This window comes from Vanacampus margaritifer, chromosome 1, assembly GCF_051991255.1.
Source record: "Vanacampus margaritifer isolate UIUO_Vmar chromosome 1, RoL_Vmar_1.0, whole genome shotgun sequence".
Classification (NCBI taxonomy): domain Eukaryota; kingdom Metazoa; phylum Chordata; class Actinopteri; order Syngnathiformes; family Syngnathidae; genus Vanacampus; species Vanacampus margaritifer.
This window is the reverse complement of record NC_135432.1, coordinates 3,655,018-3,676,876: the sequence shown is the minus strand read 5'-3', so window position 1 is coordinate 3,676,876 and position 21,859 is coordinate 3,655,018. Positions and strand designations below refer to the sequence as shown.

The 21,859-nt window shown below is 40.4% G+C and overlaps 1 protein-coding gene across 3 annotated transcripts in view; it reads left to right on the top strand.

Moving 5' to 3' along the window:
• The window catches only part of LOC144057626 (histone deacetylase 4-like), a 58,358-nt gene that overhangs the window by 32,452 nt on the left and 4,047 nt on the right, over positions 1 to 21,859 (top strand). For all 3 annotated transcript variants that reach the window (XM_077575447.1, XM_077575440.1, XM_077575431.1), the window contains 22 exons: positions 592 to 742; positions 1,841 to 1,964; positions 3,702 to 3,820; positions 6,133 to 6,261; positions 6,360 to 6,469; positions 7,961 to 8,095; positions 8,169 to 8,352; positions 9,386 to 9,618; positions 12,178 to 12,396; positions 12,518 to 12,713; positions 14,317 to 14,450; positions 14,526 to 14,628; positions 14,709 to 14,755; positions 14,848 to 14,955; positions 16,594 to 16,649; positions 18,165 to 18,252; positions 18,313 to 18,432; positions 18,530 to 18,627; positions 18,710 to 18,828; positions 19,819 to 19,952; positions 20,081 to 20,165; positions 21,270 to 21,417. In XM_077575447.1, the coding sequence (XP_077431573.1) occupies positions 592 to 742; positions 1,841 to 1,964; positions 3,702 to 3,820; positions 6,133 to 6,261; positions 6,360 to 6,469; positions 7,961 to 8,095; positions 8,169 to 8,352; positions 9,386 to 9,618; positions 12,178 to 12,396; positions 12,518 to 12,713; positions 14,317 to 14,450; positions 14,526 to 14,628; positions 14,709 to 14,755; positions 14,848 to 14,955; positions 16,594 to 16,649; positions 18,165 to 18,252; positions 18,313 to 18,432; positions 18,530 to 18,627; positions 18,710 to 18,828; positions 19,819 to 19,952; positions 20,081 to 20,165; positions 21,270 to 21,417 (2,840 nt within the window). The remainder of the gene's footprint in view (positions 1 to 591; positions 743 to 1,840; positions 1,965 to 3,701; positions 3,821 to 6,132; positions 6,262 to 6,359; positions 6,470 to 7,960; positions 8,096 to 8,168; positions 8,353 to 9,385; positions 9,619 to 12,177; positions 12,397 to 12,517; positions 12,714 to 14,316; positions 14,451 to 14,525; positions 14,629 to 14,708; positions 14,756 to 14,847; positions 14,956 to 16,593; positions 16,650 to 18,164; positions 18,253 to 18,312; positions 18,433 to 18,529; positions 18,628 to 18,709; positions 18,829 to 19,818; positions 19,953 to 20,080; positions 20,166 to 21,269; positions 21,418 to 21,859) is intronic.

Sequence of the window (21,859 nt, the reverse complement as noted above, 5' to 3'; positions counted from 1 at the left end):
GGAAATAGCTCGGGCTTTGGCTTGTCTCATGAGTGTCGCCTCACCTTCCTGTCACCCTCAACCAATAATTCACAGCCTTGTTTCCTGCTTTTGGTATGTCCCTGCTGCGTTGTGAGGTCCGCTCATGAATCCTGAAGTGAAGAGAAATGCAGTCACATGATTGCCAGCCTCAGTTTGTCTACAGTGTTTTCCAATCTTTATTCAGCCAATGCACATATTTTACATTAGGAGTGAAATCATTATACGTCACTGCCATAGCCAAGTGAGCAAAGATACATTATTTGTAGTAAATAAATCATTTCTGGCCCACCTAAGTGAATTTGGATATTTTCTTGCAGCACACCTGATGATCTCTAGAGGCTTATATCCACTGTGATAGTCAATTTTGGTTTGGTTTTTAAGCTTTTCAAAATGCTTCATAAACCTGCCAGACATTATTTTAAATAACAACTAAAACACACCAATGTGGAAGAGGAAGAAATGCACAGTTGAGACTTGTGATGTAACAAAATTTGATTCAAAGGTTTGAAACTGGACAAAAACTTCTCCTTTGGTCTTTGCTAATTTGGATTTTTTTTTTTATTCCTGCAGCAACAACAGGAGCTCTTGGCAATCAAGCACCAGCAGGAGCTGTTGGAGCACCAGAGAAAAATGGAAAACCATCGTCTGGAGCAAGAGCTAGAGAAGCAGCAGCGTGAGCAGAAGTTGCAGTTGCTAAAGAACAAAGAAAGGGGGCAGGAGAGTAAGTTGTCCTGACCACAAGCCAGTCCTGTCCTGTTCTGGAACGTATGGCGTTCCACATGGTTCAACTCTGGGGCCTCTGTTGTTTGTCTATCTGCTGCCCCTGGGTTCCATCTCGAGAAAATGGAGGTGGTTGTTTTAAACTGCTCTATAAATATAGAGTTGAACGATGGGAGTCAGGGTCCCTAATGGCATGATTTGCAAGGCCAAGCTAGCCAGCTAGCAAAACTAAAGGAACACTTCCTTAAGCTTCAAAGACATGGAGAATACAAGAACACAACACTTTCTAAATTCAAAGTGAAAAAAATATATATATCATGTTATTTTTCATTAGGGTTAGGTGAATGCGCATCAGAAATTGGTGGGGTTCACAACTTCCAACAAGGTTAAACTCATTTACTGCTTTTGACAAGTATACTTGTCAATTACATTCTTTTCAACGGGGCCACTATACATATATAAATATCATAATACAACCACCAGTAGACGACATCATTGCCTCATTTTATAAGAAATAAACACAGTTTTGGAGTCCATTGGACTGCATTTTGTGCAACCTCCATTTTTCTACTGGCGTTGATCAAAGAATGGGAAAAGGCAGAAAAGAGGGAGTCTATTCGGTCATTTGACAGATTCGGTTTATATATAATTATTGAACATAATATTGTGTGGGTATTGAAAATTGTGAAATTTTCTAAAATGGCCGGTAGTGAAGGAGATTTTAAGAACCTCTGAAATGTTCAATTCGAGTTCATGCATGTGCGTTTCCATTTCCACGCATGTCATTTTATTTCCATTTTACTTGGAGATACTGCTTCCTGTATGCGGTCCAAGAGCTGTCAAAGCTGGTGGCCTTGGTGCGAGGCAAGTCCGGTTATTAATGCTGGCTTCTGTAAGCGGACAGCAGTCCTTGAGCACCGTTTGCACTCAGGATGGCTGGAAAGTGGCGGGGGCTGTATCTGTGTGTGTTATGTTTGAGACTGATGTGTGTGTTGTGTTAAAGTTGGTGGTCTCAAAGCACACAATTTTCATATCCACTTTGTTATTGTAATGCACATTTCATACCCAATGTTTGGCTCATTTCGTCGTGTCCTCGCAGGTGCTGTGGCAAGTACGGAGGTAAAGATGCGTCTGCAGGAGTTTGTCCTCAACAAAAAAAAGGCCCTGGCCCAGCGGAGCCTCAACCAGGTTGGGCCCCCCAACGATGCTCCCTACTGGTACAGGTGAGGAGACATCATTCTGTTTCCATACAGTGGGTATCCAACGTCTATACACAACTGTTTGAATTCCAGGTTTTTGTGATATGGAAAAAAAGTGAGCTTTTTCCACCTGTACAAGTCAACTGAAGAAAAAAAAACATTTAGAGAGAGGAAAAATAAATAATATGGTCTTTCATGTGTACACGCTTGCTGTGTTCAAATTGAACCATTGACATTCAAACTAATGTTAAATGGGAGTTAGCACATGCCTGCCACCATTTAAATTGCCAGATGAATTTCAGATGTTCTAGTAGGCTTTTTAGACATCTTTCTACTGTTCCTAATTCCCTCCACCTTGACTAAGGCCCCGGTTCCAAATGAAGAAAAGCAGCCCTAGAAAATGATGCTGCCAACCACCATGATATGCTCTAGATATGGTGTTGTTTTTGCTATCTGCCCAAACATAACTTTTGGTAATATATATAAAAAAATTTTTTAAAAAAGTTGAATCTTGGTTTCATCGGACCATAACCCATTTTCCAACATGCATTAGGGAGATTTCAAGTGTGTTAAAAGTAAGGTTAGACTTTTTGGCCAAATTGCTAAAAAGAGTAAACACAACATTGCTTATCACTAAGAGAACATAAAATTACGGATGGTCGTATCATTTCTTGGGGCTGTGTTTCTTCAACTGGAACTGGGGCCTTAAACAAGATGGAGAGAAAATAATTATCTCCTGTTCTAAGTACCAGGCAGTGTTAGCACTAAACCGTCACGCTTCTGCTAGATAGAAATGAACATGTCCAAACAAACAAAGAAGTCAGGAAAAGCCTCGTTAGTTTAACTTTATTTGGGATTAATCGGAGGCACCGTAAATGGTGTCGCCATTCAAATTTGTGGTGCTGTATGAATAATTTAATTTCATTTAATTTTTAGGCAATAACAAGGCACACAGTCGGTGTCAGGTTCCACAAAAAGAAAAAAAACACAACAAAAAAAAGAGAGAGAGAAAATTAAATAAATAAAAGTCCAATTCTGCCTGAAAGGGAGTGGGAAGAAGAAAACTTCTTTAATCCCACCCCCATCTCCCATTCAAAATTTCAAGCCACACTGCTACTAACCTTAAAACTCAATAATAAACAAGTACCCAGAGAGCAATGAATATTACATAACCGAAGGGATCAAATAATTACGAATCCAAGGAATTTAGCATGGTGGCATTACCATAAGAAACAATAAGTGTTACATTTTGACAACTGTAATACACAATGTGGGAAGTAAACAATACTAGCGCTGGTAGGATCTTTGTATGTAAAGTGATTTATAAATACAGATTTGATTTGATTTAACATCAATAATTGGTTCATTCTGAACACGGCCACCTCCCCAACTATAGAGGGCGTGCACACTTTTACAACCATATTATTTCAAAGCTTCTGCATCAATATGGTGCTGAGAGATGGATGGAGTCGGTTATTTAAAAAAAAAAAATGATGTAAACAAACACATACACAAGGAAGCGCAGGTTATTGGAACCTGATGATAGGGGCTCTTAACTTTGATGCTCGTCCCTGAGTCCTTGTTGTAGCGTCTCTAAAGCTCTTTGCAGGTGTGCACACTTTGCCGTTTCCTCTCCGCCTTCCCTCATTGCATGCATGACATGATTCTTATCAACACAAATTGACCACAACACACCTGACTTTAACGTTATTGGTGGTAATTTATGACGGGTTCTGAGTTGCTTTTTTTTTTCTGCCGTAGAAAAACTCAACACAGCTCTCTAGACCAGAGCTCACCTCCACAGACTGTTATGTCCACATATAATCACCCTGTGCTGGGCGTCTACAATCCACGGGATGACTTCCCACTTCGGAAAACAGGTGTGACACGCACGCGCACACACGTGAAATGGTTCCAAGCCACAATAGCACTCTTGTATGTATTTCCCATTTTTGCTCTTTGAGACGAATGGAATTCACCATTCAAATCTCAACACTATAACCTGAGAAATGGCGTATGGCACATGTTAATAGTCCAATATGTGCAAGCACATTACGGATGCACCCAGGAGCAGCAAACATCACTTGATGTTGTCGCTTTGTGCTTTTTGAAAGAAGAGATGCAAGGCGTTCTGCGCTTGTCTTTTCACCGACGAGTGAATGCCTGAGTCAGAAGGGAGACAACTTCATAGTGCCACTTAAGAACATCGGGAGGCTTGTACATGAGTGTGACCCCGCAGTGACGGCTCTCTAAACGTGGGTGTCACTTAATTTCACTTCAGAGGCTCATTTTAAATAGGGACGGTGTTTTTTTTTTCTTTTAAATTTGAGATGAGGAATAAAAGCATGCTGCGCAAGTCGTTATAATTTAAAAAAAAAAAAGTCTTAAATGCCAGGTTTTCACTATCATTCTGATAATGACTGCTGTGATTATGAGAGCTATTATTGTGCATTATTTTTCTATATATATATATATATATATATATATATATATATATATATATATATATATATATATATATATATATATATATATAATTTTCTATGTCACACTGAATTTGTTTTGGATGAGTCGTGCCTAATTATAACGCGTGGCAATTGGGACGTAGTGATAACAAGTCAAGTCGAGTCTCAAAGGGCTTCACATGCCCACAATTGACAAATGTCAACGGCATCCCCTAATCGAACCACAAAAGGGCAAGAAAAAACTAAAAAAAAAAAATCTGGCGAAAAATTAGAAACCTTGAGAAGGGACCGCAAATGTGGTAATCCCCCTTCCAAGATGATCAAGCTGCAATGGATCCCAAATGAGCAACTTTTTATATAGTTTGTGATACTAAACATTATTATTTTTTGCTATTTATAACAGCAATGTTGCCATATTAAAACTAGTATCAATATCGTCGTCTTCCTGTCACAATATTAAAAGCAGTACATCTGCTAAAAAGGCTCGGTTGATTTTCATTTGTGCACTTCCAGCACCTTCTAGTGGGTAGTTTGTTAGTGCAGTTTAATTTTAATTTGGGCATGTTTTGGCCACTTACATTTAAGAGCCATGCTACTCATCAGATGAAGGATAACGTAAACATAGTACGTTTGAGTTCCTCCACAAATTGACTCGATTCACATGCATATTAAGTGTTATTAGTGATTGTAGGTCATTTGTGTGGGTACTATATTGTACCGTACTGTATGAACTCTAGGTATAATTATAACCTCAGTTAATTAGCATTGTAAAGATGAGGCTTTTATCTTAAATGTTTGGTGTCATTATGAGTTTTTTTTTTAAACATATATCTATCCTCCCCCCAATATCTGGATAATTATCATATTGTGAAGTTTTGATATCATTACACTCCTTCAAGCAATGCTTTCAAAGGTAGAAATGTAGGGGAAGACTAACCCAATTGTGTGGGGTAATCTGTTTTTGGTTGAATGTCTTTCTATTTACAGTCATTTCTGGACTATAAGGCACACCTGACTATAAGCCGCGCTAGCTAGATTTAGGGAATACTCTAGTTTGTTACACATATAAGCCGCACCCGACGCAAATTGTCTCGCTCTCGTTCTGTCTCTCCTACTGTATTTGAGCTCACTTGGTTTGTTTTGCTGTGCCTGACGCTCTTGCGCTTCCTTTATAGTGCGCCCCCTTGTGATCTGATGGATAAGCCGCACCTTTGTATTAGCCGCAGGGTCGAATACAAGTGAAAAAAGTAGCGGCTTATAGTCCAGAAATTACTGTGGTTTTCCTTTGATGACTACAAACAATTGAATTCATCAAATGTTGTCTTTTTGGAAGGTCATAATAAACAGTGCATTATTTTTGTGTGCGCGGTGCCAAGGTGACCTGCTTTTCTCTCCTTTCTGTGTCAAAAAAGCCTCCCAAATTTGAGCTAATTGCTTTTCAGCTACATCGTCTTCTGGAAATTGGATCACAATTTGCCTTGGCTAGAAAACATCTAAATAGGAAGTATTGTACAATAACAAGTCTTGGCATGTGAGTACAGTTACATGGCCTCGATGGCTCATTCTATGCTGTGGACCGACATGAAGTGTGTAAATCCAGAAACTACAGTAGTCTATATCGCTCAGGAGCTTACACATGTCCTGCTCATATCAATAAAGACAGCAACCAGTAGCACTCAAACTCTTTTTAGTGCCCTAAAGTTTTTTTTTGCAACCTGTCCTTTCAGCCTCCGAACCCAACTTGAAGCTGCGCTCCAGGCTGAAGCAGAAGGTCAGCGAGCGGCGGAGCAGTCCGCTCCTCCGTCGTCGAGACAGCCCCATCACCTCTGCAAAAAAGCGCTCTCTCGACATGGCAGGTAGGGTTTCGATGACGTTTAATTATTTTTTTTTTTTTTTTGTGGACTGGATACATTCAGTGCTTTGTTCTGTTTTTTAATGGACGTGCTCAATGCAGATTCTGCATGTAGCAGTGCCCCGGGCTCGGGCCCAAGCTCCCCGAACAACAGTTTCAACAACATCCCCAATGAAAACGGCATCACTGTGTCAGTCTCCAACAGCAAAGAGGTAATTTACTCTCAAATAAAAGCTTCATACTAGCCCATATTCTGCCAGATTACTTTGCCATCTTTGTGCTGGAGTCGAGTGCCAGGTGATTGTTATTGGCTTTTAAACCCAGCAGTGTGTGTGTGTGTGAATGCAAAGAGCGAATGCTCTTCAGATGATGAGTCAGCGGAGGAGGACCACTGAGGAGCCGGCAAGGTTCTATTTGTGGCTGCCATTAGGAGCACTAGTGGCGTGTGAAGGAGGCGTTTGCCATCATCTCGACGTCTGTTAGTCCGGACTTGCACATTTGCCACTCCGGTCGTAACATGACATTTTTTATTTGGATTGGATTTGGATTAATCACGATGAATCGCTTAAATTAAAAAGGCTTTTTTGTCACCATTTTTTGCCCGCCAAATTTAACGAACACCTGTTATGTGTTAATTTTTTCGACATTTAATGTTATGAGGAAATGTATCCACTGCACACGCATGTTAATTATTTGCATAATTTAAAATGGAAAAAAATGACCCCAATAGTTTGACATGACCAAATATTCTGAATGTCATACGCAAACATTTATTAAATGCTTTGCTTTTATGCATGTAGTTATGTTTTTTGCTCAAAAACAAAACCTGTGCTACCTTAGTGTAATTAATCTGCCTTAATACATGATTATTTGTGACTAATTAATTAGTTAACGCTTAAACTTTGACAGCACCTTTGTCGAAAGGTTTTTTTGGTATATTTTTTTTAATTTGTAGTGTACTCTTGTGTACAGTTTTTAATAGACCAGCCATTGTTTTTTGTTTTGTTTTGTTTTCTGCATTGATGAATGATAAACTCATAAAATGATCTCTTTAAAAAATGTTGCCCAAATTATTCGTTACCTCTGTCTAGACAAAAAGCGAAGGCATCAAAAATATAGTCTGGGCACTGTTTGAACTCAGTTCAATGCGCTGGCGTTGGTTAAAGTTAACCCACGTCGCATGCTTTATGCACGCCGTGTTGTCATCCAAGGTCCTCATTCCTGGCCTTACCTTGGCCTCAGTCAGTTTTCAAAAGAATAACTGATATGTCAAGGCTTTCTGTAAAAGGGGGGATACCTGAGGATTATTATTTTTTTTTTTAAGTTCAGCACTGAGCATCAGCTGAATCCCATCTCTACATTCAGACCCAAACAAGAGCAATCTGTAGTAAGCGGACCATACTTGAGGACATCAATGTGATATGTTTGCAAATCTGACCTTGACAATAAGCAGAAAGTGTAGAAAAATATTTTTTTGGGGAAACTGAACTCTGTTATTTTTATAGCTCAAAAAGTTTATTAGTAGTCGTGGTAGTCCCCTAGCCCCACCCCTTTTTTAATGTCAAAAGTTATTTTTAGTATATGTCAGGGGCCGCTAAAAAAATGGATGATGGACCGCAAATGCCCTCCGAACTGTAGTTTTTGGCTATACTCTTTTATGCCTTGATTTTTCCCTCCGAATGTTTATTTAAATGTATTTGCAGGCATCCATGAGCCAGAGGTTGTGCAGTGGTGCCGAGCGAGGCTCTATTAGCCAGCTCTCCCTCTACACTTCACCATCCTTGCCAAACATTACGCTGGGCTTGCCTGCCACCGCCACCGCCACCGCTGCATCCAACGTAAGAACCTGGCTTTGCCGTAACAGACGACGTAGATGTGGGAACGACAGTAACACTTTTTGTTCTCTCTCAGGTGACATCTGCTCAGCAAGACGGCAGTCTGCAGCCAGCGCTCTCCCTCAGCCCTCCTTTCCTCTCAGGTGGCCACTTGACACCCTACCTGGCTGAAGCGGCGGCAGGGACAGGCGGGCACAGTCCGCTGCTCCAGCACATGGTACTCATGGAGCAGACTCCTGCGCAGAGCCCCCTGGTGACAGGTAGGAAAAGTCACCATAGGCCGGTTAATTAACCCTGGAGAACCCAAGAACCCTTTTCTTCTTTGGAAAATTATGAATTATACATTAAATGACTGCTATAAATTCACTGAACACTAAAATATATGTTTTTTCAATGTTTTTTTCCAATTTATTCCCTAATTTAGGATTACGGCGAAATTTGACCCTTTGGGATTTAGGGGTATCATTTCGAAAAATCGGAATAACAAAAACTGTCAGTAAACTATTTAGAATTTAAGAAAATTATCAATCAAATACACAGCTACATTGAACAATATATATTTTTTGTTTTATTTGTTGCATTTTAGCCATCTTGTCACCACCACTCTGGCTCATGTAAGTGCAATATTCATCCACTAGATGGCCCCATGCAGGGGTCAGAAGTGGCACTCTGGACTTTTGAAGTTAAATTTGAAAAAAAAAAAGGGCTTTTGTTATTTGAGTAGCAGAATTTATAGGGGCCAAATTTGACCCCGTGGGTTCTCCAGGGTTAAGATTAAAAACTTTTTTTTTAAATGACTGCAAAGGTTATTTTAGTTAATGAAAACTAAAATCCAAAACAATTCTCACTCATTTACCTTCTGATTTGGTTGGTGTTAGGGGTCAGGCTGTGGTTTGTCGCTGCAGCTTGCCAGCCAGCCAGTAATGCTCAGAAAGACGCATGTGCTGGTAGAGGAACTTCAAATCAGACATGTGCACACGCATCCTGGGCAGAGAGAGGGAATTTTTACTTCTCAGTTTAGTCAGCAAAAAGCAATTATCGAACATGTTAATTAAAACAATTTCCTCAGTATATGTGTGTCAGAACCTCTGGAAGAAAAAAAAACTAAGCTGTTCATTTTTCTCATTGTGTCATCACTATAAAAGAGCTGCAGTCTGGCAGCCCAGATGGCAGTTTTTTTTATTTTTATTACATCTGCTAACCCATATTAAGTCTGACTACGAATATGTGTTGTCATATTTTATGGCCCCATCACTAATGTGCCCCTTTTTCTCTGGCTTGCTTCCCCCCCAGGTGTAAGTGGCTTGTCCATGTCGCCGGCAGCCTCCATGGCCAAGCTGCAGCGCCAGCACCGACCTCTGGGTCGCACCCAGTCGGCGCCGCTGCCTCAAGGGAGCGCTGCTCAAGCTCATGCCCAGGCGCTCGCGCTACAACAGCTGGTGGTCCAGCAGCAGCACCAACAGTTCCTGGAGAAGCACAAGCAGCAGTTCCAGCAGCAGCAACAGCAGCAGCTTCAGTTCAACAAAGTAAGAGAGGAGATGGCAGAGATGCGCATGTAAAGATATAGAGATATGGTTTTCAGGGCCCATGCCGATTATTAGTAGTCAAGGAGGCCGATAACCGATATTTTCAGTAAAAAGGGGGAGAAAAATATTGCCGTCAAAAAATTTTTAAATACAAATGCCAATCTTGATTTTGTTGTAATGTCTTAAAGCATTAATGCTTATTGAACAATTTTTCTAACTTTTTAAAATGTCGATTTTTTAAAAACTCATTCACTGCCATTGACGGCTATAGACGTCAAAAATTCATTTAAACAATTTCTATTAGTTACAAAAAAAAAATCCACTTTTGTTAACAAGAGTATGAAAACCTAGGAAAAAAATTTATTGTACATTTAGAACAGATATAAAATTTTATTATTTTTTTAATTAGGGACATCAGGCAATTCAAATGTTTGATTGTAAATAATCACATGACTTCACTAATCAAAAATGTATTCATAAAAATGTAAAAATAATGCACTGGTGGTTGAACACAAAATATAAGCAAAGAGAAAAGGATAAGTTGTGCAGCTGGTGTTTTCAAGTGTAGGTAGCTGTGTGTATATATTTGTTAGGCGTGCGCTTGATTTACACATTTCTTGTCCAAGCTCTCCTTTCTCTTTTTTTTTTGTCGATGAGTAGGTGGAAGCATATTTGGGCTAAGACAGAGCACGCGTGTCTTTGTGTGTGTATGTGCATCATTGGTCCACGTCCATATGACTATGACCAAGTTTCAATGGGCTGCGAGGTTAGTTGCCATGGTAACAGAGCAAAAGCTTTTGCCTCGTACGTCCATGGTGGAAGCGAGCAGATGTCGCTCTGATAGCCAAAACTATTGGAAGTGGGCGGATGAATCGAGGGATTCTCGCTCCTCTGCCCCCTCTTGCGCGGCGCTTGCCGCAAGTGCTCATGGGGGAGCTCTTTCCACATGACTAATTGGTGACACAGCACAAACTGGTTTGACAGGAGTAATGGTGGTGGGGTCTGCCGGTCTGGTGGGTCTAGTTCGGGCTGTCACAATCCTATGATGTCAATGTTGTCCCCTGGTGACAAGGGAGTCAGGGGAGGGCGAGGCTCGTGAATTTTGGAAATTTGGACAGTTACGTGCTTGCTTGTAGCTGACACTTGTAATACACACACATTCACATACATACAATGACTAATAAGTGACTAATAATCAGCTGAATCGCTGCTCTGTGAACAGCTGGCTCCAGATGCAGTTGTCCTTTAACCGTATCAAATATAGCGCTGGGTATCGATAACATTTTTATCAATCGATTCAATATTGATTAATTATGGAACAACAATTCTTCTTAAATATCAAGAACATGCTAAAAACTCCGCGAAAATAAAATTTTGCAAAGGCAATAACTGGTTAAAAATGATTTTGTTTATTAATGAAAACAACACGTGTTATAATCCTTTCAGTGTTACACAAACATTGACATCAGTAAGGATGAGATGAAAGTAGTTTCATAATTCTAATTCAATAATAGTAAATGTCAATTAAAAAGATTCTGAATGGTCTGAAAGTGGAAAAGGTCAGGCCTTTCATAAATTTAAGAAAATAGATTTAAATTCATGTGAACAGTAAATTTTGAGAAAACAGTAAGATACAAAAAAAAAAGTCCTTTAAAGGGATACTTGACTCAATGAACCATTTTCAGCCGGAAAAAAATAATATATTGTCCAGAATTCTTTGGAAGATGACATCACCTGTGCTGAGGAAGTAGGTAACGACCAATCATGGCTGAGTTTGCTGACCAAACCCAGAAAACAGGTGAGCCGTGATTGGGTCCTCAGCACAGGTGATGTCATCTTTAGTCGACAGAAAGTGGAAAATTTAGTTTTTAAGGGTATTCATTGTATATGAAAAATAATGAAGTTATCAAATTAATCCTGGACAAAATATGAACTGTTTACTGCTGAAAATGGCAAGATGAGTCAAGTATCCCTTTTAAAATTCTATTTTCATATGAATTTATATTGATTATAATATATATATTTTTTATTTCTCTAATAAAGTAGTTCCTCGACATGCGCGTTGAATTCATTCTGTAGACTTGCTTGTGTGTAAGATAATTTAGTTTTACATTATTGTCTATATTTGTAAGGACCTATTTTCATTCTTATTTGGGACAATAAGTAAAGTAAGGGAGTTATATTGGCGGAGGGATATAAGTTGTGATGAGGCAAATGTGTGCTATCATACCAAGCTCGTACCAACAATGTTCAGCTTGCAAAATATCAGCCGAACAATGGCTTGTATCTCAAATAAACTGCCAACTCGAGTCACTTATATCTCAAGGTACCACTGTGCATTTTAGTCGGCTGAACTGAACTCACTCACATTCCACTAAAAGTGAGACATGAAATTTGTTGAAAATCAGTTTGCTTGCGTGAAAGAGCATTCCAGAGAAAAGCCTTTCTTGGTAACAAGTCATTTCAGTCAACCTCTGAATTAACTCGTGCTCACACTTCTAAGCGAACCCGTTAGATCCCGCTGCCCCCTAACACCTCCCGCCCCCCGCGTCCCCACAGTTGATAGCCAAGCCCGGCGAGTCGCCCGTGGGCCGCCAGCACCAGAGCCACCCGGAGGAAACGGAGGAGGAGCTGAGAGAGCACCAAGATGTGGGCACGCTACCGCTAGGGGTCACCATCAAGCAAGAGCCACCCGACCCGCAGGAGCTCCAGGAGGAAGCGCTGCAACAGCACCGGGAGCGGGAGAGGCAGGCCGAGCAGGAGCTTCTCTTCAGACAGGTACGAATGAGGCCGTTTCTGGGCCAATTTGGATGAGAGCGTCGCAGGGAGGTAAAAACAATAAGCTATATTTTCCGCTCCAATCATGACAACTGTGATTGATTTGTGTGCGTGCGAGCAGCAAGCCCTGTTGTTGGAGCAGCAGCGAATTCACCAGCTGAGAAACTATCAAGCTTCCATGGAAGCTGCCGGGCTGTCCATCTCCTTCCCGGGACACCGCCCTCTATCGCGGGCCCAGTCGTCTCCAGCTTCAGCCTCGCCCTTCTCCATCAGTGTCCCACCATCGGATCCGCCCATCAAGCCTCGCTTTACCACTGGTCAGCCCAACCTCTCTGCTTTTGTGGTGGCACGAAATTGGAGTACAAATATGTTGTTACTGTACTTAACACATTTTCTCCCAAAAACGTATGAATAGGTTCTATTTAAATATTGCCATGGTCCCAAAAACGTATTCATATGTTTTTTTATGTTTTTTTTAATGCTAGAGCATACAGAAGGCTTTGATGCAGCCTCTGAACTGAAGAGAACGCTTAAAGCAATGGTAGTTATTACAAAAATGGCCGGCAGGTGGCAGCAGCGTATAAGAGATCAACTTGGGCCATGTTGCAAAAAAGCTCTATTCCCCAGTGTTTTAAACAGATTTGTGAATGATGAGGAAAAACTTAGCTATATTCTAATGCTAATTGCTGTAAAACGGATAAAGATACAAATATGCTTTTTTTTTCCTGATGAAAGAAGAGACTCTAATCTTTTTTTGGTAGGTTCCATGCATTCATAGCAATAGAACACAATATTCTGTGGACCTTGCAAAATCCAGTAATATGGTAGAAGGTAAGGTGCACATCTCTCATTAGAAAGGATAGGAAGGAAGGCTAAATAAAAAATGTTAAATTTATGTTTAAACGTGTTGCAAATTCAGGTCTGAACAGGCTTTCACTAACAAAACAGTCCTTTGAGAAATGATGTCGGTACACGTCCTTCAAAAATAAAAGTAATCCACTGTCTTCTCAAAGACTTGGGACGAAGGAAGCAACCATTTTTTTTCCTGGTCATTCTTTCCCCTCTCCACGGAGCATTTGTGAGCAGGGGAGAAAAAGAAAGGCGCAGCAAATTTAACCTAACCTAACCTAACACGAACCCGAGGGGGCTGGGTCAAGTGCACTTCCAAGTCTTTTTTATGTCACTAAGTCGCAGAAGTTTAATCTGCCCCGTTTGAAGCACACATTTTAGAAAGGAGGAGAAAGCTAAAGAAGTCGCGGACTGACTTTTTTTTTTATACCTGGTTTGATTGTAGAGAGGCCAGGGATTCATAATACTGATAGAAAACCCCACTAAAGTGCATTTTCATACTATGGGGCCTTTAAACAATGCTTGCAAGCTTTAAGGTGTGCAATTACGCAAACAAATTCAGCACAACATTCGCCGCCTTTCGAATGATGGCTTTGTTTGGTAGCAAGTTGTTTTTTTAACTTGATTTTCACGCATGCGCAGACGTAATACGCACTTCGCGTATGACCACTCAAGAGAAAAAAGTGGTATTGACATCTGTCTATGTTGAATGAAATTTTGGTGACAAAAACAATGACAGCAGCAACATGGAGAAACATAAACCATAGATCTTATCTAATGAAACTTTTTTTTTTTTTTATCAGCTACAAGAATGGATCTCCACCAAATCTGAAAAAAACAAACACATAGAGAGTAGCTATTTTTAACAATTTTTTTGGTAGTCACTTTACCTTAATAGGGTTATGGGAATACATAGCATTGATAGCATAAAAGTCAAGCCAACATTAGCGAGTATCTTGACTTCTACTAAGTACAGAGTATGAGTCATTTGGCCACCTGTAGTTTTGAGTGAATATTGTCTTGCCAAATTCCAAACCAATGGATGTCTCTCTCTACGCGCGCTTCCTCCAGGTCTAGTGTACGATTCTCTAATGCAGAAGCACCAGTGCATGTGCGGCAACACCAACAGTCACCCAGAGCACGCGGGCCGGATCCAGAGCATTTGGTCCCGCTTGCAGGAGACCGGATTCAGGGCGCAGTGCGAGGTAGTATCCCCACATTTCTTCATTACGTGCAAGTTGTAAAGGCACACAGCGTTTGATTTGTGTGTGTGCGTGTAGTGCATCCGTGGGAGAAAGGCCACTCTGGAAGAACTGCAGACGGTTCACTCCGAAGCCCACGTCCTGCTGTATGGAACCAACCCTCTCAGACAGAAACTCGATTGTAAGCACGCACACACCGCGCAGGGTCGCTCGGCTCTCCATTTACCTGACCTGACTTCGTTTTTCCCCCCACTCTACCAGGTTCAATCACGCCCATGTTTGTGCGGCTACCGTGTGGCGGGGTGGGCGTAAGTGGCGTATTACGTGATTTGTGAAACACGAATGAGACGGAATGCAGTAGCGGCAATTCATACCGGGTAACCGTGTGGGTCTATTTCAGGTGGACAGTGACACTATCTGGAATGAAGTCCACTCGTCCAGCGCAGCTCGCCTCGCCGTCGGCTCCGTTGTGGAGCTCGTCTTCAAAGTGGCCACCGGGGAGCTGAAGGTATCGTCATCATGCCGTTGTCATATTTTCACGAGCAAATGCTATTCTTCACTTTGGGTAAAAAACTGGCCTGTAAGAAAGTAGTAATTGTGTCGGAAGTACAATTCGTTGTAAAATGAGAGTGAAAATTCTCATTTTACAACGAATTGTACTTCCGACCTTACTTTAATTTTTACCCAATTTTCCGTTTTTTTTTGGGGTAGGAAAAGTATGTTGACGTTTATCATTGTTCTTTGAAGAATTTTTGGTGTTTGGATTTTATTTTATTATTTTTTATTTATATATATATATAATTTTTTTATTTTTATTTTTTTTCTGGAGAGCTCAGTTTTGTTCAGTCAGTAATTTTACCGATTTGACATGTCGTCATCATTGCTCTCTTTTGTATTTTTATTTTTTTGGGCATGTGGGTGAATATGTTTATGTGCGTGAGTGCGTGCGTGAGTGCGTGCGTGCGTGCATTCATTATTAGTTCACCTAAAACCTATAAAAAAAAAATTAAAAACCCCATACCGTTTCCCTAAACCGAACACTTCCAGCCGGAGTCGTGAGGCCGTTTTTTGTGGGAAAAGTATGTTGACGTTTATCATTCTTCTTTGACGAATTTTTGGTGTTTGGATTTTATTTTATTTTTCCCCACCAATGCATTTCAAAGGGCTTAATTTATATGCAAACTTTCGCACTTGGTAGAGATGGGAAAAGTACTGACAATCTCTACTTGAGTAAAAGTAAAATTTCTTGTCAAAAAAAGAACTTTGGTAAAAGTACTCCCTCAAATAATTAGTAAAGTAAAAGTAAAAAAGTACAGGCTCTGAAATGTACTTGACAAGTAAAAAGTATTTTCACTGGATGTGTCTTCCTAGCCAATTGCACGTCATGTCATAGATTGAATTCGAGCCAATTACAATCTGGGATGTAGAGAACCGTGTGTAACGCTTCATATGATTGGTGGGGCCAAGAATCATTGAACAACCTTGTTTTGAAAATGTATCGAGTAAAAAGTACAGATACTCATGTTCAAATGTAACGGATAAAAGTAAAAAGTAGTCAAAAAAATAAATACCTCAACCTCTTGTTTTTTTGAAGTTCGTTACTGAATCTTCCACTGAAGAGCACCAAAGATACATTTTTGAAAACAATCCAAAACATCCTATGTATCACTCCTTCATGATCTGATTGCTTAAGATTCAAATTATTTGCAAGTATCAAATGTCTTTGTTTCCTTTCATCAAATCGGCCTATTGCCTGCATGGAACACACTGCCCCCTGGAGGCCAACCCACACACAACAAAGGCAGCACATTTATTGTACAGCACTTACCAGGCAGGTGAAATACAAGTAGGTGTCATGTTAGCCGTGTGGCAATACTTGGATGAAAACACTAAAGCTAGGGAGGGGAAAAAAAAGCAAAATTGTAAACTGGATGAAGCGTTCACTTTTAACCTTGTACTTGGACTCGGTCTGAGAAAAAAGCGCCATTGGTTTAATTACTCATGTTTTTTTTTTCTTCGCGCTATTCATGGCCAAGCTTGGCACCTTACTGTGTTTTTCACTAAATCCATTTACTGCCAGTCAAAGCACATTTCAAACTATTTTTGTGCTTGATGGGCTTGTTGTTCCTCTTATTCATTTCCCCAGAATGGTTTCGCTGTGGTGCGACCTCCAGGACACCACGCAGAGGAAAGCACTCCCATGTAAGGCCGCAGCTGTCAACACACTCAGTAGGACACTACAAATACTAGTGACATGCTATCTGCGACAGAAATGACACATTTTTCACTTCATTAGTACATTTCCGTGCCAATTTCTAGTTTTTTTCTTCTCTTTAACTCCTTTGCTGCAAAACGTTATCCAAAAAGAAAAGCCATACGCCAGCCGATTTGAAGCGTTTTAACTCGTCTTTCAAGGCAAACAGAATATTGTGTGCTATGACTACCTAAACATGGTGGATACCATATGAAAGATTGGATTCCATTCTCTCATTAGAAAAAAAAGTATGATTCTACCTTTATTCCGTTCTTTAGTAATCACCATTTCACAATAGGTAATTTTAAGCGAAAATGGAAAAAAATAAGAAAACAATCTTTTTGTGAAAAGATGCATTGCAGTGACATTGACACTAATATTTTTCGTTTTGTGACACTCTGTGAATTATATTTAATGTGACAAGCTTTGATAATTCACAACATCCTTAAAAACGTATTTCCTAAGCCCCGCCATGTTGTCATGCTATTTGATCCTAGCCTGCAAATTCCGACTCACTCGCGGCTTTGCCGGAAAGCGAGTCTGGTCAACCGCAATATCAGTCGCATTTCTGAGGTGGGGCAAACCTGAGCTAACAGACAGTGGAATGAACCAATGAGCGAAGAGCAGACGTGACGTCAGAAAAGCGGCTCATTGAAGTCTTGTTTTTTTGCGGGGACGTAGTAAAAATCCAACATGGCTGCTAGCCGAAGAGAGACAGTCAGTGAATGACTTATGTCGTTGTTGCGAGAAAAATGTGAAGAGTGAAGCGTGACGTTGCTCACGTAGACGACGTAACGCAAATAGACTCATTTGATTGGTCTATGGATGCCTGTGCAGATGTGGCTTGCCAGGCTAATTTGAGCCACGAGATACCATTGAAAAGAGATACAATGCTGCCATCTGCTGGCCATAGTTAGTGGGTGTTTTTTATTTTTTTCAGCTCATTCATGAAACCGGAGCTGCCCAAGACATTGCACCGCCCATTGAAAAAAAAAAAAACTGTAGTATTGGCAGTACTCGTTGAGATTTCCGTTAACGTCAATTAACCCCTTCAGGCATTTTTTCTGCTGGGCAATTTATTATTACTTTTTTTTTTTTTTTTACACTGATTTTGACTCTCTTCCCCCCCACATAAGAACAACATGGATTTTTTTTTATGGGTTTTTATTTGTTATAGTAGACGACAGGATAGTATGGCTGTAAGGTGTTGTAAACTTACCAAGCTTATATGTAAGATTTTTAACATGAACATCATGCAAATCAACTTGCGATTGTGATTGGTTAGCTAGGATCCAATCATGAAGCAGAAGTGCTGACATCATCCAAATGATGCGTTTGCATTGGTTTAGACCCGCAAATATGGCATGTCCACTGCAATGATCTATGGGTCCGAAGGGGTTAACGTTCACTGCAGAAAAAGAGTTAAAAAATGAAAACAAAGTAGGTTTCTTTTGACATTCCAGGGGCTTCTGCTACTTCAACTCTGTGGCCATCGCTGCCAAACTGCTGCAGCAGAGACTCAACATCAACAGGATCCTCATCGTGGACTGGGTAGGCACGCCATTGGTTTGACGATCATTTCCACTCGTTTCTCACAACCTGTGATTTCAGGATGTTCACCACGGCAACGGCACCCAGCAAGCCTTCTACGATGACCCCAATGTTCTCTACCTGTCTATTCATCGATATGATGACGGCAATTTCTTCCCCGGGAGTGGCGCGCCTGAGGAGGTGCGAAAATGTGCTCGGATGCATTGTAGGAAATAGCAGATTGTCTGGCAATTTGTTGAAAGTAGAATGTAATATGTTGTTGTTGTCTCATCTGCAGGTGGGAAGTGGCCCAGGAGTCGGGTTCAACGTCAATGTCGCCTTCACGGGAGGACTTGAGCCACCCATTGGAGATGTGGAGTACCTGGCGGCCTTCAGGTGCCCGATGGACCCTCAAAGACATGCGGGTGATGTTTGAAAATGAGGCCAAAAGTCTGAAATACTGTTCTGGTTCTTTTAGGTCGGTGGTGATGCCCATTGCCAGTGAGTTTGCTCCGGACATCGTGCTAGTGTCCTCTGGTTTCGACGCAGTGGAAGGACACCCTTCACCACTTGGGGGCTACATGCTAACATCCAAATGTGGGTACAAGATTTTGTAAAGTTAGCTTCTTGTTGCCAAACATCAGTCAGCCACGGTAGTTTTTACTTCATAAGAACCAAGCAATGCCTGTAATAGTGAAAGACTGTAAGTAATTGATGATTATTGTCTATATTAATAGTTTAAAATTAGTACATTAATTTAAAATTTATTTAACGCCACAAACTTTTTTTAACGTCCGGTTAATGGCCGCCCCTTACTTGGAAAGCCTGTATTTGGGGAATTCCAGTCACAAAGCAGCAGACACGCCTACGTCAAAATTTAGCAGTAATAAATTTGATAATAAGGCATATATTTGTGGAGACTGGGATCAAGTTGTATTTTACAATTTTAAAACTGTGCACAATCTCCCAAGTTACTTCATGTTAAAGATTAGATAGCTCTTAATATGAAAACAAAAAAAAATGCACTGAGCTGTCATTGTCTTAAAATGCAATTATGCCATCTTGTGGCAGAAAAAAATTAGCAACACAAATCAATATCACACACATCACAGTACATCTTTTTTAATTTTAACTCAATTTGATGAATTATGAAATTAGTGAATCAATGACTAAAAGATGCAGCCTTATTTCTATTAACATTTTTTCGATTTATTTAACAAGCGTATGAAAACGTATTGTACATTTAAAACCGATATAAAAGAGTTAACTATTGAAGTCATACAATTAATTACGCTAAAAAATTTAATCGCCTGACACCCTATACCCAGATCCCAAATTTGAAACTCATCTTACCGCAATGCTTTTTTTTTTTTTTTTAAATCAAATATTTTATTTGTATTTTCTTTTTTGTGAACAATACCGACAGTGAGATATACAATAACAATAAAGAATAATTAACACTAAACAGACATTACAACAACGTAACATATTAACATGTGACCCAATCCAACCCCACCCATTGGATCATAAAAACACACAAAGCCCTTTAAAACTGAACTGCAATCACTCGTACTCACTGTCTTGAAGGTTTCGGCTATCTGACCCGCCAGCTGATGAGTCTTGCTGGAGGCAGGTTGGTCCTGGCTCTGGAAGGGGGTCACGATCTAACAGCCATCTGTGACGCCTCGGAGGCCTGCGTCGCTGCACTGCTGGGACAGGAGGTGAGCGGGCCGCTTTTGAATCATTGTTGACTTGATTCATTGACTAGCATAGATGGTGCGCCCCCTTGTGGAAAGTATTGAACTGCAACGTTGAAATCATATTTTTATTCTGGTGTGTGCATGTGCAGCTGGACCCCCTACCCAAGGCTGTCCTCGAGGACAGGCCCAACCCCAATGCCGTGCGTTCTCTGGAGAAAGTTCTCGAGACTCACTGTAAGGAACTTTTGGGAACCTTTACAGGGGGGGAATTTCCCCCCCCCCCTTCTCCCAACTCCTCTTCCTTGTCTTCTTGATGAGATTTCTGGTGGTATTTGACCTTTATGTGAGGTCATGTTGATTGCCTAGCACCATTTGATTGGTCAGATGGAGTCAAAAATCACTTGAGGTTATGTTGAATTTGAAGAAAATTGAACTGAGGCAGACGTCTGTGACAAACCAAAACAATTAGATTGTGAAAGTAAAAATAGATACAACTAAAAGTAGTAAGCAGAATGTAGCTTAAAGGAACAGAAAATAGAGTTCCTTCTTAAAGGCGCAGTCAACCTTTAACATTTCTTATGACATTCTGATTAATATTATTATCTGTTCTAAATGTACATTTTCATACTCTTGTTAACAAAAGTGAAAAAAAAAAATTAAACTAATAGAAATAGTTCAAATGAATTTTTGACATTTATAGCCGCCAATGGCAGTGAATGAGTTAAACATTTCTTGACAATATTGACATTCTGATTAATATTACATTTGTGGAATAAGAGTTATGAAGCAAAAATCCAGCCGTTTTTTATCCATCTCAGGGGGCGGCCATTTTGCCACTTGCTGCCGACTGAAGATGACATCACAGTTGCTCAGGGCTCAGGCAACGACCAATCACACCTCACCTGTTTTCTGAAGCTGAGCTGTGATTGGTTGTTACCGAAGCAACTGTGGACAGCAAGTGACAAAATGGCCGCCCCCTGAGATGGATAAAACGGCTGGATTTTTCTGCTTAACTCATATTCCACTAAAGCAATATTGTTAAGAAATTTTGGGGGGTACAATTAATTTTTAAAGTGTAATTTTAAAGTAAATGTAATGGAGTAAATGTAGCACGTTACTATGTTACTACTCTCCTGGTAGGGAGGAGTAATTGCTTTTCTATGTTTGATACACCAGTCCTCATAGGTAGGCATGTTTTCTCCTTTTTTTTTTTTTCTTTTTAAATGATGGGAAATGATTTTTGTTAGCGCTCATGAGTGCCCCCGGCCCCCATTTTGAGTTACACCTCCTTGCATCTTCTGCCGTTCATTCCATCTCCGTTGTGGTTCCTCCTCGCAGGTAAATACTGGCGCTCGGTGTGTCGCCATTCGCCGCAGCTGGGCCTGTCACTGTTGGAGACCAAACGAGGTGACTCGGAAGAGGCCGAGGCCGTCAGTGCCTCCATGGCATCGCTGTCGGTGGCCAACTCATCTGCTGTGGATCACAGGTAAGCACAACATCACTGGGAAAGACGAAGAACGGATTTTTGTTGGGGCCCGATCCATCAGAATATATCGATACCAAGATAACTGATTAAATCATGTAAAAAAATATATATACGATATTCACTCGCTATAATGCGGGTCACTTTTCACCAGGATTATTATAGTTTTTAAATTTTAATTGTAGTTAGTTTTTACTGTTTTTTGTTTTTAAATTGAGTTAGTTTTAATAAGCTTTCAGGGCGGCTCTGTTAGTTTTTATTAGTTTTAACTCTTTGACTGCCAAAAACGTTAAATAACGTTTAGTAAAATCCTAGGGAGGAGTGCCAAAGACGTTAAAAGACGTTTGTTTCAAAACAGAGGTGAAACTAACCATTTTCTATTGTTGATTACTGAAAAACGGAATAAGGTAGAAACAAACTTTTTTTTTCTGATGAAAGATGAGAG